This window comes from Xenopus tropicalis, chromosome 4 (genome assembly GCF_000004195.4).
Source record: "Xenopus tropicalis strain Nigerian chromosome 4, UCB_Xtro_10.0, whole genome shotgun sequence".
Taxonomy (NCBI): Eukaryota; Metazoa; Chordata; class Amphibia; order Anura; family Pipidae; genus Xenopus; species Xenopus tropicalis.
Genome location: NC_030680.2, coordinates 81302508 through 81322281, shown reverse-complemented (window position 1 = coordinate 81322281; position 19774 = coordinate 81302508). Strand labels below are relative to the sequence as shown.

General features: G+C 38.1%; 2 protein-coding genes across 5 annotated transcripts; one reads left to right on the top strand and one right to left on the bottom strand.

The window, feature by feature from the left end:
• Positions 1-2800: 2800 nt before the first annotated feature.
• Positions 2801-13273, bottom strand: cryz (crystallin zeta). Of its 4 annotated transcripts, none has more exons than XM_012960813.3 (9): positions 11359-11431; positions 10989-11105; positions 10432-10584; positions 9204-9367; positions 8844-8895; positions 7691-7840; positions 7360-7461; positions 7183-7278; positions 2801-4024 (listed from the first exon to the last, which is right to left on the bottom strand). In XM_012960813.3, the coding sequence occupies exons 2-9, from the start codon at positions 11097-11099 to the stop codon at positions 3863-3865; spliced, it is 990 nt and encodes a 329-aa protein (XP_012816267.2). In that variant the 5' UTR covers positions 11100-11105; positions 11359-11431; the 3' UTR covers positions 2801-3862.
• Positions 13274-13455: 182 nt separating this feature from the next.
• tyw3 (tRNA-yW synthesizing protein 3 homolog) lies at positions 13456-18502 on the top strand. Its single transcript, NM_001016428.2, is given in 6 exon segments — positions 13456-13696; positions 13956-14036; positions 14720-14818; positions 15341-15412; positions 16580-16713; positions 18187-18502. Coding segments are annotated over 6 exon segments (756 nt in total). The 5' UTR covers positions 13456-13522; the 3' UTR covers positions 18383-18502.
• The last annotated feature ends 1272 nt before the right edge of the window (positions 18503-19774 follow it).

Sequence of the window (19774 nt, the reverse complement as noted above, 5' to 3'; positions counted from 1 at the left end):
AAAACGGCGAGAAAATCCGCCACACATCGCCACGCTTCGCCGTGTAAAAACAGCGTAAAATCAGTAATTTTTTATGCGTTTTTTCTTCCACCGGAACCGGCGTTCAGACAGCGATCTTTTCCATTTATTTTACACAGCTTTTTACTCCGTATTTTAGGCGAATTAGTTTTACACAGCATAATAAATACGCCCCCAAGTGTACAGAGAATTGTGGGACTTGGGGATGCAGGCTGAAGGCAAACTGAATGCAGGCTGAGGGCAAACTGAAGGCAGGCTGAGGACAGTCAACTACTGTTACATTTTATTTGAGTCTCAAAGGAGTCACACATAGTGGTGCGGATCAGCTCTCTGAATTACAGGATGGCAATTACAGAATGGCAATCATGCATAGAGCCTATTTTAAGCAAATAATTCTTATTTTTTTAAAGTGATTTTCTTTCTTTCTGTTAAAATTAAACCGTACCTTGTACTTGAAGGCAACTAAGCTGCATGAATCCATATTGGTGGCAAAGCAATCCTATTGGGTTTATTTAATGTGTAAATGGTGATCCAAATTACAGAAAGATCCCTTATCTGGAAAACCCCACATCCAAGCATTCTGAGAAACAGATAGATAGACAGATAGATTGGACAGATGGATGGTTAGATAGATTTATATTCCTTTACTCCTTCACAGTAAAGACCATTTAAATAACTTTATTCCATCTAAATTCCCCCATGTTATTTTCACTTAATACCAAATCTATACCCCCCCCCCCCGCCCAAATATTGCTCAGAAGAAGAAAACACAAAAAACTTAATTATCCCCTTGTAAGTCTTCTTGTCATTTGCATGCCACAGGGCCATATCTTTTTTGCTCCATTCAAGGAGCACACAATAGGCCCAACTTACAGGGGGGCAGGTGTAAAAAATGAAAGCTAAAGTATTCACCCCCCCCTGGCATTTTTCATGTTTTGTTGCCTCACAACTTAGAATTAAAATGGATTGTTTTGAGACTTTGTACCAATTCATTTACAGAACATGCCTACAACTTTGAAGATGTATTTTTTTGATTGCGAAGCAAACAACAAATAGGACAAAATAACTGCGTGTATAACTGTTCACCCCCCTAAAGTCAGTACTTTGTAGAGCCACCTTTTGCGGCAATTACAGCTGCAAGTCACATTGGATAAGTCTCTATGAGCTTGCCAAATCTTACCACTGGGATTTTTGCCCATTCCTCAAGGCAAAACTCCAACTCCTTCATGTTGGATGGTTTTCACTTGTGAACAGCAATCTTCAAGTTTGACCACAGATTCTCAATTGGATTGAGGTCTGGACTTTGACTAGGCCATTCCAACACATTTAAATGTTTCCCCTTAAACCACTCGAGTGTTGCTTTAGCAGTATGCTTCGGGTCATTGTCCTGCTGGAAGGTGAACCTCAGTCCCAGTCTCAAATAACAGGCAGAGTGACACAAGAATATCCCTATATATTAAGCACCATCCATCTTTCCCTCGACTCGGACCAGTTTCCCAGTCCCTGCTGCTGAAAAACATCCCCGCAGCATGATGCTGCCACCACCATGTTTCACTTTTGTGATGGTGTTCTTGTGGTGATGTTGGGTTTGCGCCAGACATCTTCCTTGGTTGCTGAAAAGTTCAATTTTAGTCTCATCTGACCAGAGCGCCTTCCACCATAGATTTGGGAAGTCGCCCACATGCCTTTTGGCAAACTCAAAACGTGCCTTCTTATTTTTAATAAGAAGTAATGGCTTTTTTTCTGGCCACTCTGCCATAAATCCCAGATCTATGAGTATACGGCTTATTGTGGTCCTATGGACAGATACTCCAGTCTCTGCTGTGGAACTCTGCAACTCCTTCAGAGTTACCTTTGGTCTCTGTGCTGCCTCTCTGATTAATGCCCAGTTTGTGAGTTTTGCTGAGTGGCCCTCTCTTGGCAGGTTTGTTGTGGTACCATATTCTTTACATTTGAAGATGATGGATTTGATGGTGCTCCAGGGGATCCTCAAAGATTTGGATTTTTTTTTATAACCCAACCCTGACTTGTACTTCTCAACAACTTAGTCCCTGACTTCTTTGGAAAGCTCCTTGGTCTTGATGGTGTGATGCCTCTTGCTTAGTGGTGCTGAAGCCTCTGGAGCCTTTCAGAAAGGGTGTGTTTATACTGACAGATCATGTGACACTTAGGGGGAGATTTACTAATCCATGAACGGTCCAAAGGCGTCCGAATGCGCTTTTTTCATAATGATCTGTATTTTTGCGACTTTTTCATCGCCGTCGCGACTTTTTCCTATGTTCCGCTACTTTTTCGTATATTTTCCGTGACTTTTTCGTCGCCGTCGCGGAAAAATCGGATTGGTTTTTCCGCCGTTTACAATCGCTCAATCCGAAAAAATCACGACAGCGACGAAATAGTCGCACAAAATACGGGCCTTTTTAGGGCCTTCATGGAAAAGGGGCTGAATACTTTTATATATATTTTTCTCATTTCACTTCACTAACTTAGACTATTTTGTGCAGATCCATCACATAAAATAAGAATAAGAAACATTTAACTTACAGGTTGGAATGTAACAAAACATGAAAAATGCAAAGGGGGGTGAATAGTTTAGCACTGAGGAGTGAAAAACACTTATGATTTATTGGAGAAACTCCTCCTAACTGTGCTACTATTCACAGACTAATTAGTCTAACAGGCATCCACTCAAATCACCTCAGTAACACTACTACCCTCTGTCTCTTCTTAAAGTCAGTTCAATATAATCGCTGACTGTGGAACAGATGCAGGGTCACAAGTATAAGATCTTGAAAACTTTAATCAGCAAATCTAAAACCAATGCAATCACAAACATCATAAAATAAGCGCTTTCAAAGAGTCTATCCACATAGGAGATTTTTGCTTTTTTGATTCACCACTTGTGCAACCTGCAGCATTCGCATTCTGGTTCTCAGTGGGTACCCAATGGAGGCTCTTGACTTGTTGTCCTTACACCACCTTTGTGCAACACACTACCCAAAGTGGGGTTGGGGGTACCAGTTGGGTATTGTTTTAGTTACTGACATGGGGGGGGCATAACATGTCACTCTGCACCTCAAGTCCCTGTGTGCTCTTAAGAATAAACTCTAATTGAGCAACTTCAGTTTCTGATTTAACTGAGGCTTAAGTCGCTGTACCTGTTCTAGGGCAACAAATAACCATAAATATGAAAAAGACATTTCACAACACACACTACTAACTTTTGTGTTAGGATTAGAAGATTCATTTCCAAAGCATTGGGTCCAAAATGAGGTGCAAAACACCATGTTTTTTGCACATTAGCACCCTGCCTTTGGCACATTAACGCTAGCTCGTTACCAAATAGCTCCACAAATACAGCGCTGCTTAATTCCAATCTGTCTCCTGCCTTGTGCAGCATTTATTCATTCAGGTTTTTTTTATTTGTCACGAGGTACAGAGTGCAGCAAAATGCAGCAATGACTTCCATATTACACAAGCCTTCATGGCAGCTTACAGGTAAAAAAAAAATTATTCTTTTTAAAACTGATTAATTCTGAATCTTGATCTCAGTTAATGCTTTATGTACTGCAGGCAGGGGGACATAAGATAATGAAACTCTCTTAAAGAAAGGTGTATTACATTTCAGCATGAAAAATGTTGATGTAAACCAAGCACAACCTATACAGCTGGCAGACTAGAAATGATTGATTTTTTATCTCGATTGTGTACAGTCAGTCAATAAGAAAGGATTATTTTCTGAATCCATACTTTTTATGCAGAAAAATTTATGTCACTCCCTTTTCTTTCTTATTCATGATTATCTTATTATCACAAACATTTTGTGAACTTCAAGAAAAAAAAATCAGATCACAAAAACCATCTTTCCACTGGCTCCACTGCTTTGTATAATGTCTTCATGGGCTTGAGATGCTTTTTCTAGAGGATATTCACAACCAATAAGTGGTTTTAACCAACCAGCTTCCATCCCTCCAAAGAGTGCTGCAGCTGTTTCCATTCTGTCTTCCTAGAATTCAAGAAAATCATGTAGGTTATGACTATAACAACTTGGTATATTGCATGTTTTGATTATGTAAAATTCAGGTAATATAATATATATATATTAAAAAGCAGGCTTGAACCATATATAAAAAATAGAAGTTACACACTCAAATGGAGTTTGTTAGAAAAGGCCAAGAATCATCCCCTACATTGGCATTAGCCTTTCTCTGAGCCTGCATCTGGCCTGATGCAATAGCTTCAGGCTCATGGAAAGGCTGGTGCCAGCACAGAGGATGATTCTTGGCCTGCATTTATCTGCCGGCCAAGGATAAGCCCCATGTGGCTTTAGCCTAAAGAGAGATATGTTTAATATAAAGACTCCTTAAAGGGCTTGGAAAGGCAAAGTCACTTGGTGGTGCCAAAATGTTAGGCACTCCCAAGTGACTTTAATCGCCTACCTCTTACCCCGGGCTGGTGCCCCTGTTGGGAGAGAACAGCACCAGCCCGGGGTAGCTGCAGCGCTTCCTCCTCCCTTTATCGCCGCGCGCGCATGCACAGTAGAGTGAAAAGCCAAAATTTAACAGAGAAATCGGCTTTTCACTCTACTGCGCATGCGCCTGACTCACAGTCACAGCTTAAAGAAGCAGGAAGCGCATCGCCCCAGGTGCCCCGGGCTGGTGCTGTTTTCTCCTAACAGGGGCACCAGCCCGGGGTACAAGGTAAGCGATTAAAGTCACTTGGGGGTGCCTAACATTTTGGCACCCCCAAGTGACTTTGCCTTTTCATTGTCCTTTAACCTCTGACATTCAAAGTAGTTTAAATTTTGTGCAATCAGTTGTGTGTAGTGTGGCATTAAATTGGTAGACACATATATATATATGATTTTTATACACTGACAACTATTAAGTCACTTCTGAGGTGCAAGGGTTCATGTGCAAGGAAGACAACAATGTTTTATAAATATGGGATTTATTTTACTAAACTTATATATACTAAAGTGTCCCAATTTGTTATGCACAGTGATAGCGGAAGTGACAAAGCATGTACCTCCAGCAATATGTTTATATTTATTTTTAAATTGTAACCACGTACCCAGATATAAAGTTAACCTGTCAAGGGTACATACAGTGGCAAAGGCCAAAATGAGAAAACAAATAATAAAATCAAGTTACATGTTGCAGCAGGATGCCTCTTTTGTCTTATTTTAAATGAATTGGAACCATTAATTCAGTGATGTTTAACCTGTTTTATATTATTTAAGTTTTACATATTATCCATATAAAACTTTCACACCTTTCAAACCTCAACTAAAATTCAAATTTATTATTTGCTCCTTCATTTTGGCCTTTGCCACTTGTAGGTACCTTATACTGGAGGTTGATTAGTAATTAGACTTCAGAAAGCTGTTAAGGATCCCAGCACATTTAGAATCACACATCAGTCCTACAGCGTCGAGTTTAGTAGGCGCTTGTTTAAACTTATGGACTCAATACTATACCTTTACTTATTGAACTAAAATGATATATTTAATAGAGGGAACCTCACTTTTTGCCCTGTATATTATATATCAGTCCCAGTGCTCAGTTAACCCAGAGCATACTAAGCAAATAGAAAAATAGGGACATACTGGGGGAATCTTTGGCATGGATCTTGACTGCTGTAGGGCTAGGGTGATTTGGGGTGGTTACAGTAAATGATGAAAAGAACATATTATGTACCGTATATACTTGGTGCTGAAAAAGTCACCCTCGGCTTATACTCGAGTATATGGATTTGATTCCCTTCCCCCCCACCAGACTGTACCAGAAGACTGTATCGCCAGGCCGCTAGACGCACACACGCACGGACGAAGGAGCAGCGCAATGCGCTTGCCCCCCCCCCCCCCGCCCCCCATGCAGACTTTAGCAGCTGACGGGCGGAGTAGCGACGCGATGCGCCACCTGCAGACGTTGCACAGACGGAGGAGTAGCGACGCGATGCGCTCGCACCCCCCCCCCCCTGCAGACTTTACATCCGGGCAGCCTGAGTAGCGACGCAATGCGCTCGCACCCCTCCCCCAAGCCCCACCCCTGCAGACTTTACAACCATACGGCCTGAGTAGTGACGCAATACGCTTGCACCCTCCCCCTGCAGACTTTACCACCGGACGGCATGAATAGCGAAGCAATGCGCTCGCACACCCCCCCCCCGACTGTACCTGTCGACCAGTCTGTACCACCGGACGGCAGTATGGATGCACCACCCCTCCCCATGGCTGTTTTTAAGGCAGGTATGGTTATTATCAACTTCATATATGGCATTGCGAGTGGCATTTGGATCCTGCTTGCTGCACATATGTCACTGGCCAAGCAGTCTGTCAGAAACCAGTCGTTGTAGTCACTTCACACGTGTTACATTGGGAGGTTTTGGAAGTGCCACTCCATCACTGCAGCCCATTTTGTAAGCTCCTGCCATTGACAGGTTTTTAGGGGATGTAACAGAAGGTACAATGTATTAGGAATATGATGCTCTTATGAGGATCATGAGATGATGAGAATCAATGTAAGACGGGCAGCCGGGCGGCCGGCCGGACAGCCGCATGCACGGATGGAGGAGTGACGCGATGCGCGCGCACCCCCCCCCAACAGCTCAGGAGTTTGAGATTATATTCTGGCTTTAATTACAGCCATATTTTTTAATGAGGTCATGTTGTTCTCTTGTAGCTTTATGTACATGCAATGAGGCTGCAGGTAAGCCATTGGGGGAAACATTTGAATAACATTGCAGCAGGGCTGTTCAATGTTAACATGATCATTTATCATTTTTTTTTCTTTCTTTTCTGTTTTTGATAACTTGACACATGGAGACTGCTCCATTGGGAACACTGTACTTTGGCATGTGGTTTAAAGTAATATATCCCTAGGTATAAAATAAACAGTGCTGCTGGTAAAGGAAGTTAATAAAATCCTCCACAAATCTTTAGGAAACATTCAATAAAACCTGGCATCTGGCAATGGATGTGTCTGGCATCCGTTGCACGCAAAACCCTAGGCTTATACTCGAGTCAATACGTTTTTCCAGTTTTCTTAGGTAAAATTAGGTACCTCGGCTTATATTCGGATCGGCTTATACTCGAGTATATACGGTATATAAAATATAGCTTGTCATTTACATGCAAAATTCTATGAATTTTATATGTATTACCTTTGTTGCACTGAAGAGTGATACTCCAATTATACTTGTTTCTTTAGCCATAGTATCCCTGGGGTTTATTTCAATAGGCCCTCTGCAGCCTACAATCTGGAAAGAATTATGAATTTTTCAGAAATTTAAAGAGTGCTCCATTACAAGGTTATATTTAATCAAACAAAATATACTTACAATTACCCTACCACCAGCTGCCAGAAGGTTTAGATCATGGCTGAGGTTAACATTGGATAACATCTCTAAAATAACATCAACACCCGCTCCACCTGTAGCTTCCTGCAGAAAGTAACAAATTGATATTAATGATTTTATAAAACAATACCAATATATAAAATGTCAGAATGTAGCACCAAAGAGAAACTGTCTTTAATAGAATACACATTTACAAATTCTAAGTATAACACTGTTGCACATCTACTTTTAATGTATGTTGCAAAATTGTTTAGAATTCACATATGCTTTGATTATACAAAATGTATAGCAATTCATTAAAAATAACAGTTACCTGAATTTTATCAATATAATCTTCCTCTCTGTGATTGAACACTTTGTGTGCACCATTTTTAAGAACAAGGTTTAAACCTTCAGGTGTACCTGCTGTACCAAAAACTCGAAATCCGTATGCTCTAGCTATCTGGCAAGCTGCTATTCCCACCTATAAAAAAAGAAAAATAAAATACAGGTAGTATACCTATAAAACTTGGATTGTAAGTTTAGAGCAGGCACCTGTAGATGGTTAAATTATTTTCTGTTTTTGGGGATTGCATAGAAATTTCAACAGGTAGGGCTGCTTGTCATGTGCTTATCTTACTGAACCTATGAACTACTAAAGGTTTAATGCCATTGTGGTTAACAAGGTTGGTTGCCATGGTACAGGCATGGGATCGTTTATCCTAAACGCTTGGGACCTTAGGTTTTTCAGATAAGGGGGCTTTCTGTATTTTGGATTTCAATTCCCTAAGTCTACTAAAGAATATTTCAACATTAAATAAACCCAATAGGGCTGTTTTGCCATTAATATGGTAATGGATTCAGAGAAAAAGGAAATCATTTTTAAAAATGTGAATTATGTGCTCAAAATGGAATGGTCTTCCCATAATTAAGAGCTGGATAATGGGCTTCTGGATAAGGCATCCCATGCAAAGTGCAGAGTGTTGAGTAGGAATCAACACAAATAAGCAACTACAGAATTACAAAATTAACCAGCTAGTTACTAATAATGACACACAACAGTATAGCATATAGACTAACCCTAACCTAAAGGTTACAATTGGCCACATTTAGTTTCAGTGTAATCAGTATGGCCCAGCAACTTGCATTTATTATAACAATTCTTACAGTAATCTGTCCACCTTATCCAAACCATTTAGTCAAAGTTTAACAAATGTGATAAAAATTCGCTCTAAAGCATAAGTAAATTTAAAACAGCAGGTTTTTAACTTTTCACAGTTCCCACGTAGGTATAACTACTAAAAAAAATGTGCCAGTATAGCCAAATTCATAATTTCATTAAATGAAAGGTACAATTATTCTGGAAACAAGACTACAGAGAAACAAGACTAGAGAAGCTGTTTTACAGATGCTAAAAATATATTAAATGTTTGATGTAATAGTCTGCAAAAAGAGATATTTTACAGTAATTTAGCCATAATACTTACTCCTCCACTTGCACCATGGACAAGGATCACTTCCCCAGGTCTCCCATGTGCTCTAGAAAACACAACATTTAGACAAATTTTGACAAAAATACTGTACAATTTTCCATAAAACATTGAAAAACTTGCTCCCAACTCTCCCTTGTGGCAATTTAGAATGGATAAGTATGCAGCAGAGTAAGGGAAAACATGGAGGGGCAGCTTTCTTTAGGGAACTTCCCCAGGTCAGACCTTTTCTTAAAAAAGGCAAGACAGCTGGTGTCTAACAAATTTATATCTCCCCCCCCCCCCCCCCCACAGGTCCTTTTTGTTTTACTTTTGTTGTCTTTTAAATAGTTAAGTTACTATAATCAGAAAACTTACTTGGAAAAAAGGGCCCTGTAAGCAGTAAAATATGGAATGGATATGGCTGCTCCCTGCTTGAAGCTCAGTAGATCAGGCAAAGGATAAACTGTATCTGCAGAAGCAATGGAGTATTCAGCATAGCCTCCTGAGATGGTACTGGTAGTGAAAACACGGTCACCTCTCTAGCAAAATGAAATAAAGAGAAAAGAATTAAACAATTTTTAATGGAATTTAAAGATACAGCTACATTTATTTAAATAATAAAAATTTGAAAGATATTATTTTTTTTTATATAGTTACTTGATACTATTTATTGTACAGCACTACAGGTAATTTTGGTGCTTTATAAATATGTGTTTAGAAGTCACTGGGTACTGATAGTACACTCTGCATTAAATACAGAAAGTGCCAGTGTTCATATCTGTGCCATGCTGGTGGACAGGCAAAACTGCAACACACCCTCAAAACCAATAAAATGAATAGCACACATATACATAGTACTTGGGTACAGAAAAGTGAAATCATTGCAGATTTAGTGGGAACTTGGATCAGTTTCCAATCATTGCAGAAAATAATTTGAAGCAACCTTCCAATTTGAATTTATTAAACATGTTTAGTGCTTTAAAAGTTTTTTTGTAAATGTAATTTCTGTTAAAAGCAGCATTTGCTTAACTCTTGGTTATCACTTTTTAAACAATGCTGCAAAGGTCAGTCTCCTACAGGTCTGTCAATCTGCTGGCTTGTGATACATTGTTTCAACTACCAGAGCCACCAGGGCAGAGTACAGAAAAGGACAAACACTGCTTTTACTAACAATTATATATACAAATAACTTAAAAAAAAACATTATTTTAATTAATGTATATTGCAAAGTTGCTTAGAATTATGTTTTATTCTAGGCAATAATTAAATAATTTTTTGGGTTGATGTCCTTTAAAATGAACCTCTATTCTTAAGCTTACACAATAACCTATTAACCTCTAGTAGGTCCCTTACAAAAATCCCCAATTTCCAAAATAATACACAACTTCACTCATCATATCCTGTTAAACTATTATTTCCATTCTACAAGTCATACCAAAAACAATTTCTCAAGCATAAATGTCCCCATATTTTTAGAACTTACGTATGACTTATACCTTCGAAAGCCTTTACAGGCAGAGTCCTTACTACCTACATAAATAGGTGAAAGTGTAGCGAGGGATTTCAGAAACAATCTAACTTGGAGCAGTACCAAGCATAGTACCTTGAATAAAGTCACATCCTTCCCAACACTCTCAATGACACCAGCCACATCTGTTCCTGGAGTGTATGGTAGAGTTGGCTTTCTGGCATAAGTTCCAGCTCGAATATAGGTCTCAACTGGATTTATTCCACAAGCATGAACTCGGATTAATACCTTTAATGAAGAAACACACAAGTAAACAATATTTTCTTACAGATATTCTGCAGAAACGTTCTGCAAGAGATGTGTTCTTTCAGCAAAAAAAAAATGGCAATAGAGAAATCCTTTTCATTTATTTCTACAAGAAATATAGCTAAATGTGGTCTCTTGGGACCAGGATAGAGTTACTGATATGCTTTTGTAAACCTAACCTCTAAATTTCAATTTTGGGAGCTGACACTTATTACTATATATGTAGGAACATGCAGACTCAATTTTAAGCCCAGGGCATATGAATGCAACCAATCTGAATTAAACACAGACAAAAGGTGTATAACCATCATGGAAAACAGTGGAGATAAAATCAATAGCTGTTAAATATTATCTTTTTCTTACAGAAGCTTTGAGTGATGATTTACCTCATTTTTTCCTGGTGAAGGTAATGGCAAATCTGTACATAGTTTAAGGACATCAGCCTTTCCAAATTCAAACACACGTATTGCACGCATCACTCTGCTAATGGATGCCATTTAAATCTAAAGAAGACAGAGGACATAATGCTCACAATATCTATAGACACTTTAGTCCTCAAAAATAAACTGAATTATAACACTGTGTACATTAAAGGCTTTTTCTCATTCTTTAAAAAGATGTACAAAAATTACAATTTTCAATGAGAAACCAGATAAACGTATTAACCTGCCACATATCCGTGAAGACAGCAGTTAGCAAGATAAATTAGCACATGTCCCAGTCTTACCCTGTACTGTCCAATACATGTTTCCTCACCTTTCCTATTTTGACCGTTGCCCACTGACTGACTCGTTCTTGTTATTCAGTAATATATTACTCCCACAAAAAGTAGGACGTGCCTAAGATGTGATCAGGTGTGATCCAGGTTAATGTGTATAGGGACCACCATAACTTACAGATTTTTTCATTCAAAACCAGTGTCCTTTAAAAAAAATGATACCAAATGTATATGTAGTTTACTTCCCTTTCTCTGTAAAAACAGATTGCTAGGAGCAGAAATCCTTACTTATATGTATACCTTTTTGTTAATGTGTTTGGGAGCAGCCATATTGTTTAATGAGGTCAAGTAAACTAGCTTCCTTCGGAAGGAGACATATCTTATATAGTGAGTGCATCAGACTTTCCCTTTTTTACTAACTAATCGGGGAACGTAATAAGATTTGCACACAAATAAGAATAAAAATTTGCATTTTGCAATGCAATATTTTTCATTAGACAACATTAGATGACATTTTCATGTTATTGCATTGCAAATTTTGATTTCAAATGTTTAAGACTAGCTTGAAGATGGTGTAATTATTAGCACAGAAATAAGGATTTCATTCATATTATTACATATACTGCACGCTGGCACAAGGTTAAAAAATTGTTATCTTACTGTTGCACGAAAGGCAAAGGATTTGCAAAAGGTATTTTACATTTCCACAAAGCCAAAACTGTTTGCAATCCCCATTGAGAATTTTTTCTGTTATTGAACTATATTACATTTCCCCAAATTTTGTTTTAAAAGTCATAACTGATCAGTGGAATGCTGCTTAAAAAAAGGGAGGGCTGTTGGATTTTGGTGGTGTCCTGTTTTTACCTTGTTTCCCTCTGCATATGTGTTCCAGACAGCACTCCACAGATTTTTCTTTAAAATAAAATACAGGTATGGGATCCCTTATCTGGAAAACTGTTATCCAGAAAGTTCCAAATTACGGAAAGGCCATCTCCCATAGACTCCATTATAAGCAAATAATTCTAAGTTTTAAAAATGATTTCCTTTTTCTCTGTAATAATAAAACAGTACCTGATACTTGATCCCAACTAAGATATAATTAATCTTTATTGAGGGCAAAGCAATCCTATTGGTTTTATTCAATATTTAAATGATTTTTAGTGGACTTAAGTTATGGAGATCTAAATTACAGAAAGACCCTTTTTCTGGAAAACCAGAGATCCCAAGCATTCTGGATAACAGGTCCCGTACCTGTACCTTTATTTCACATATTTGGCACAGAATCCAGACAGTAGCGTTTCAGATCCACATTGTCGCTTTATCAAGCTTGACTGCTGCTTGGAACATTTATGCAGTGATTTCCCAAGCTACTGTAATCATTTTCACTTACTTGTGTTATTGTTTTTTTTATATCCATTATTTGAATCAGTTATTGTTGAATTTTTAAAAGGATTATATATATGGACTAGTATTTTTACAGGATATGCACTAACTACTGGGATGATCTGAATAATGGCAAGTGCTTTGGTATTTAGATCCTTTAAAGCTGTGGCATTCTTATAGGAACCCATTGCACAATGATTCGTACAAAATGCAGGGACTATCTGAATAACAGCAAAATACTTTTATCTAGGTTGCAATTTCACGTTTCAGCTGCAGCAAATGATATACTATAAAATATAAAAACCTGTTATAAACAGTTTTGGTGCTATAGTTCTTTGAAATGTAAAATCAGAATTTACAAAATTTGACAAACGTGATAAACAATATCGATACGCTATCGTTATGTATATTAACTGTTACAATCAATACAATTATTGTCGAATTTCGTTAAAATAAAATGCACATTGCCTAAAATGAATTTATTTGATTGCCAGAAACTATGCAGCTTTACTGCCGCTCAACTCACAGATTACCAGCGTCACTGAGCAGAACCTCCACTAAGGAGCAAAGTCAAACACGTAACTTCCGCCCGAAACCAGGAAACCATCTTTACTCATGGCAACTCGCTTTGACAACTTTCAGTGCCCACTGAAACCTTTGGCGTCAGTTGATCATGCTTTACGTGAAATGCGCACTGTTGAAAGGAAGTGTTTCCATGCTAGGCTCTCGTAGGTAGAAATGAGAATGACAACCTTAGAAGTGTTTCAGTAGTCCTGTGGTAGATAATTGTGTTGTGAGTGGGAAAGTTTTAACAGGGCGATGGAGAAACAGGAGGCATTTTCCCATTGGAAGCAGCAATCATTGCGGAAAGCAGATGTCAGTAAGAAAGGCAGCGTAGATGAGGATATCGAAGAGACTGTGCGTCTGATTAACCAGCAGGAGCGCTATTTCACCACCAGCTCATGCTCGGGGAGGGTGATCATGATCAATGAGGTGGGTGGAATCTTTGCTTTCTCACTTTAACCCTCTTACTGCCGACAGTATACTGTCTGGTTCTGAATATTTTTGTAAAATGACAAGGTTTAATTTGTATATATAGAAAAACGTATGTGTATAGCCTTATTGGATGTTTGTGTGTGTGTCTGTGTAGCACCAGTAGCCTGCAATGCAGCACATGCTTGGGCCCAGACTGAATGTCTGATTGCAGAGGGTATATGGCTATGTCAGAGTTTCCAATTGTTTTGTCTTTCAGACTCTGGATAGCTCTATAATACAGAAGCAGAACTGTTCCTGGCTTTTTGTAACGCATCAGCTTTGTAAACCTGATGATGTGGTAAGTATATAATATATTGCCCTGGCATTTCTTGCTATTAAAAGGCTCATTGTTTTTATTTCTTTTATTTTTTTTACATAAAAACACAAAAGTTTAACAGGTACGGGACCTCTTATCCAGAATGCTCGGGACCTGGGGTTTTCTGGATACAGGATCTTTCCATAATTTGGATCTCCGTAATTTAAGTCTGCTAAAAATCATTTAGATATTGAATAAACCCAATAGGATGGTTTTGCCTGCAGTAGGGATTCATTATATCTTATTTGGGATCAAGTACAAGGTACTGGTTTCTAATTACAGAGAAAAAGGAAATCATTTTTAAAAATTAGAAATATTTGCTTATAATGGAGTCTATGGCAGATGGCCTTTACGTAATTCAGAACTTTCTGGATAACGGGTTTCTGGATACGGGATTCCATATCTGTACAATGTCCCAGGTCAATGAAAAATATATTTCTAATTTTGCTGCTCCACTGTCTCTATCCTTTCATATTCTTGCGCCCTCCCAAACCTGGGCAGAGTTATGTATACACACCTGCAGCCCTATGCAGTATATCATGCTGAAGATTGAACCAGCTTTGTAACTAATATATTATTGTTGTTTTAATTATGTCTGCTTTGTTATATTGTTATTGTATTAGGTCACTTTTAACAACTGTTAGCTTATTTGTACTTCACTTCAGTTTGCAGCGCTAAAGAATGCTACTGGGGATGTTGTGCTGAAGTTTGAACCATTTGTCCTTCATGTCCAGTGTCATAAACTTGAGGATGCACAGATTCTAGTAAGTTAGCATTGGTCCTGTTGAAAGGGCCACCACATAGTTTTTTTTTTTTTTATTAAAGTGTATATATGTTCATCCAGCACCTATAAATAAGCCATTTCTTGGCAACAAGTGTTTTGATTCTGTAGCTTTTTAGATAGCCATGAATGGGATTTGTCCCCTCAGCTACAGCCACTAAAGGTCATTTATGTCAACGAGTGCACTTTTTCCTGCAGTAATTTGTGTGTTAAACCCTATTCTTACTTGCACTAAGCGCTGCTTAGTCCTTCCTGTCTTCGTTTCATATCAAGCACTGCTGTTGACTCCGAAGCCCTGGAGCTACAGCAATCTCCTTACCAGGCAGTACCTCCAGGGTTCCCTTTGTGCCCAGTTTCAGCCAACTTGTACCTAAAGAATTGGGCACAGAATTGCCATTTATAGTCTACTGCAGTTGTGACTGGCAGGGCTGTAATATGATCCTTGCCCAATAACTTGGCAATCTAACTTTGCAGCACACTAATCTTCCATTTTTTAACCTTTCAGCATGGTGTTGCAATTAATTCTGGCTTCAGGAATTCCGGAATCACTGTTGGAAAGAAAGGAAAAATTATAATGGTAGGTTTGTTATGTATACCCCACCTTGGGTAAAGGCGCTCGTGCCATTAATAAGTAAAATGGTAGCCACAAATTGCTGAATGGGGAACTACTTCAGTAGCTCAGTTACAGCTATTCATAAGCATTTTTGAGAAGCATAAACTTAGTGGTTTGCTAAGAGCTAATAAGCCAAATCAGTTTTTATATTAAAGTAGTTATTTGCAGCAGATGCAGATATTTTATTCAGATGCAGCTTGCATTGGAGATTGGTTCAAAATCAAGCTAATGTTAGTGAAGATAGATTTCCCAGAACTATAAATCACTGATGTTGTGGTAAACTTTTATTTGTTATAAGGATACCAAAAAGGTGCAGAAATACTTGTACTTTTTTCAAAGAAGAATCAGACAGAACAAAGCAAATGAACAGTAGGTTGATGAAATGCCGTTTGCTGTTAAAGTTAAAATCTATTCATACAAATAAAATGGTACTGATGGAGTAGGAATTGGACTTAAAAAAAAGTCTGTGTTTACTTGCATCTGAATGTTTCTTGTAAATTGTACAAATTGTCACTATGTGTTCTATGGATTAATCCTGCACCGGCCAGGGGTATATGTGAGCTAACAATCCTTCTTTCTGCTTCGGTCTTCCTGCATGTGCAGTAGAGTGAAAAACCATCTTTAACAAAAAAAACTGCTTTTTCGCTTAAATACGCATGTATCTGCCCCAGAGATTCTGACAAAAGAAAACTGCAGGAAGAGGAACGCTTGCTCACATATACCCCGGGCCAGGGCAGTTTTCTCCTAACAGGAGCACCACCAGGGGTATCAGGTAAGCGATTACAATCACTGGGGGTTCTTAAAGCTTGGCCATACACGCACCAATAAAATCGTACAAATTATTGTCCCGATAATTTTGACCTACAATGCATTTCTGGGACGTCACTTTTGTATGAAAAGTAAAATCTGAACTTGCACTCCACCTTATTATTTGGCGCCCCCCAGTTATTTAGCCTTTCCTTCTCCTTTAAGTTTATATCTACTAACAGAAATTACATTAAGATGCTATTTCTGATATATTCCCTGGCTGGAGGGCTTGAGGAAGCCAGTTTCCTGTGGATCTGAAAAACTACTAGATTCATTATGAAATGTATAATGATCCTTATGCAATCCGTGCTTTTATTTTGCAAGGCAGTACGAAGTACCCATGGCTTGGAAGTCCCTCTCACACAAAATGGGAAGTGTTTGGTAAGCCAAGAGTATATAGAATTTCTGGTGCAGACAGCGAATAGGAAAATGGAAGAGAATAAAAGACGAATAACCAGGTTGGTGGACTCATAATCTCTTACCCAGACAATTAATAAAAAAACGCATTTCTGTGACCTGATCAATCATATGCTAAATCTCTGGGAATGTGGGGGATAAATTTATATTTTTATCTTACATATATTTATTTTCATATTTTTCTTTCTTATGCTTGCCGTACATGTATATGCAATAATAGGCTATGTATTTTTTTATTATTGTACTATATGGTATCATTATATAAAATACTATCCAGCCCACAAAAATCAGCATCTCTTTAAAAAGTACATTTTCTGCAACTGCATTCTCTAAATCAGATCCTAAACTTCCCAGTTAGTACACCTTGCCTCAAGAGGGAAGTCACATTGAACTTTTAGTTCAGACATAAGTGGTACACATTCTTTTAGGAGTAGCACACCTGCTCCAAATGTTGTATACTGTTGTTTTCTAAACAAAAGCAAGAATTAAAGTTTCTAAGTTGTCGAGATGATTATATTCAAAACCAAAATACAAAGATTATAATTGGAACAGCAGAATTCTAACAAAAATAACCCTATTTCATAATTTCAACTATGTAAAGCATAGCTGACAGCAGGGCCACCATTGGGGGGGAGAGAAGGTGCAATTGTGCTGGGCCCCATGAAATCTTTCTTCATAAGGGAACCTGGTTGCGTCGCGAAAGTTACACAAATAGCGTAACTTGCTCATAAGTTGAACTTTGCAGCAGTGGGAATGGGTTATTGGGCTCCACAGCACTTATCACCTTTATGTGATAACATTAGTAAAGGCAGTCCCTACATCAGTCTGGACACAGCTGGTATAAATATAATCGTATGTTTTACATTGTGAAACTGTTACATGTAATTTATAATAAGCAACATGTTAACTGAGAAGTATCTGATGTGAGAATGTGAATATCGGTTTGCAGTATTAAATAAAGGTGCAGAATACACTTATGCAAAAAGTTTTGTATAAACTCCCCTAAATAAAATACTGACTTATTAGGTTTCTACTGTTTTTATGAACAACTACTGACTAGTTATTGGGCCTCATAGCAAGATCATTGAGCCACTAAACTTATGTAATTTATGTAACGTATGCAAAAACTTATGTAACTTTTGTATCAATCAATGATAGCACAGAGCAGGGGCAGGTAGCTGGGAAGGAGTTAAGCTTAGGGAAAACTCAACTGACCCCCAATAAACTAAATGACTTATTAATACATTAATCATTGGAACTCTTTATGTGAACTGCTTATTCTAGAGTGACATCAGTTCTTTATATTGCACATACAAGGGGCGTGGCCAAAGTTTTGGTATTGCGCGCTTGTGGGGGGCCTCATATATATATAACTTGTACAGAGTTCTAAAGTTTCTGATGGTGGCCCTGCCTGACAGAATTAAGTTCAATTGTTAAACATTTTATGATGCTGCTTATGTCTAGTACCCTTACTAATAACATTACTTAATAGAAAGTAACTACTTTCTCCTTAGGTTTCACAGCTGCCTTCTGAAAGCTTTACAAAAAGGAGACTGCGCCCATGACGCTCCATCTAAGGAACAAGCGCCAAGTTGTGTTTATGTTCGTAGAAGGAAAAGAAAAGACAGAAGCAGGAAATCAAACTGTTCTTCCAGTGAAGAGGAACATTCTGATTCAGAGCCTGAACTAACACTTTTAAATGACCACTGACAATTTTTTTTTATTTTTTTTGTTTAAATTCTGGAAAAAAAATTTTGTATTTATTTTTGATAAGGTTAATTGCTCTTTTTGTGATTGCTCACCGCAAATAAATTCATACAGATGAGTTGAGAGAGGTTTTGTTATTTATCTCTGAAAAGCTAAAAGCTAGTAGGATCATGGTTAAAGGAGAATGCAAGTCAAAATTTAAAAAGCATACTGCCCAATAGTCCTCCTATTGTTTAGTAAAACGCCACACTTTTGGCTCACCTAATCAAATATTTACTCAGTCACACTTACTTCACATTTTCTAGAACAGGCAGCCATCTCTAAAAAGGTATTCTCCCTTCCTTTCACTCCTTGCTTCATACTGCACATGTGTATCTTTCCTTCCCCCCCCTCCGCCAGATCCGCTTCTGATTGGCTGGTGGGCATGTGTAGCTCAGAACAGCAGACAGGATCAAGTTACACACATGCTCAGAGAACAGGAAGGCTGCCGCTGGCACCTACAGGAAGGACAGAGATATTTCAGTGATGTCACTGTAGTCTTCACACTGCTGTAGGCTGCCAGCACCATATCTCAGAGAAGCAAGCAGGGATCTGGGAATTTAGATATGCAGTAAGTACTTAAAAAGAATGCCTTTAGACTTATTTTTAATAACCTTTCATTGTCCTTTAAGTAATATACTAAAAAAAAAAATGTTTATTACAAGACAGCTTCAAAGACAGCAGAAATGACACGCCATGGACGTGAGAGTCTAAGGGGATTTTTACATACAAAAAATAAATTAAAGCTAGACTTTTTTTTTTTTTTTAAGTTTGCAAGAAGATTCAGAGGAGATTAAAATCTGTTAAGGGAGTCCAGTGTTTCAAAAACTGCAGGATCAATAGCATATAAACATAATCAGGATCATTAATCACCTGGAATATCCCTGTCTTGGGCTGATTTTCAAAGTCATACTTAAACCTAATACTAAAGGGAAGTAATATAGTCACCACCATTTAAGTTAATCTTTCCAATGTAGTATATGCATCTAATTTACTGCTGTTATTTTATAGCAATAAACACCCATGATGTTAAGAAGCACCTTGTTTTGTATGGCAACTGAGCTTTGTGAAATGCAGCGATTCTACAGGAACACATAGGGGCACATTTACTAATCCACGAATCCGAATCACGAATGGGAAAAAATCGTATTGGAAACGAAAATTTCGGAAGATCGCACATATCACGAAAATGCTTACGAAAAAATCGTATTAGTCACGATAATATCGTATTGGCGATCCGAAATTCACAAAATTTTCGTACCGAACAATTGTAAACAACGGTAAAACCTTTACGATTTTTTCGTGCAAACGTCCGAAAAAGTCGTGCAAACGTCCGAAAAAGTCGTGCGCCGTCCG

What these genes read in the sequence shown, in the direction of transcription:
- cryz (XM_012960813.3), bottom strand. Translation starts at nt 11,099, where the DNA reads ATGGCATCCATTAGCAGAGTGATGCGTGCAATACGTGTGTTTGAATTT. An exon ending in AGGATGTGACTTTATTCAAG is followed by an intron (nt 9,368 to 10,431) that starts GTACTATGCTTG and finishes TCATTTTGCTAG; the next exon opens with AGAGGTGACCGTGTTTTCAC. An exon ending in TACAGGGCCCTTTTTTCCAA is followed by an intron (nt 8,896 to 9,203) that starts GTAAGTTTTCTG and finishes TGTGTTTTCTAG; the next exon opens with AGCACATGGGAGACCTGGGG.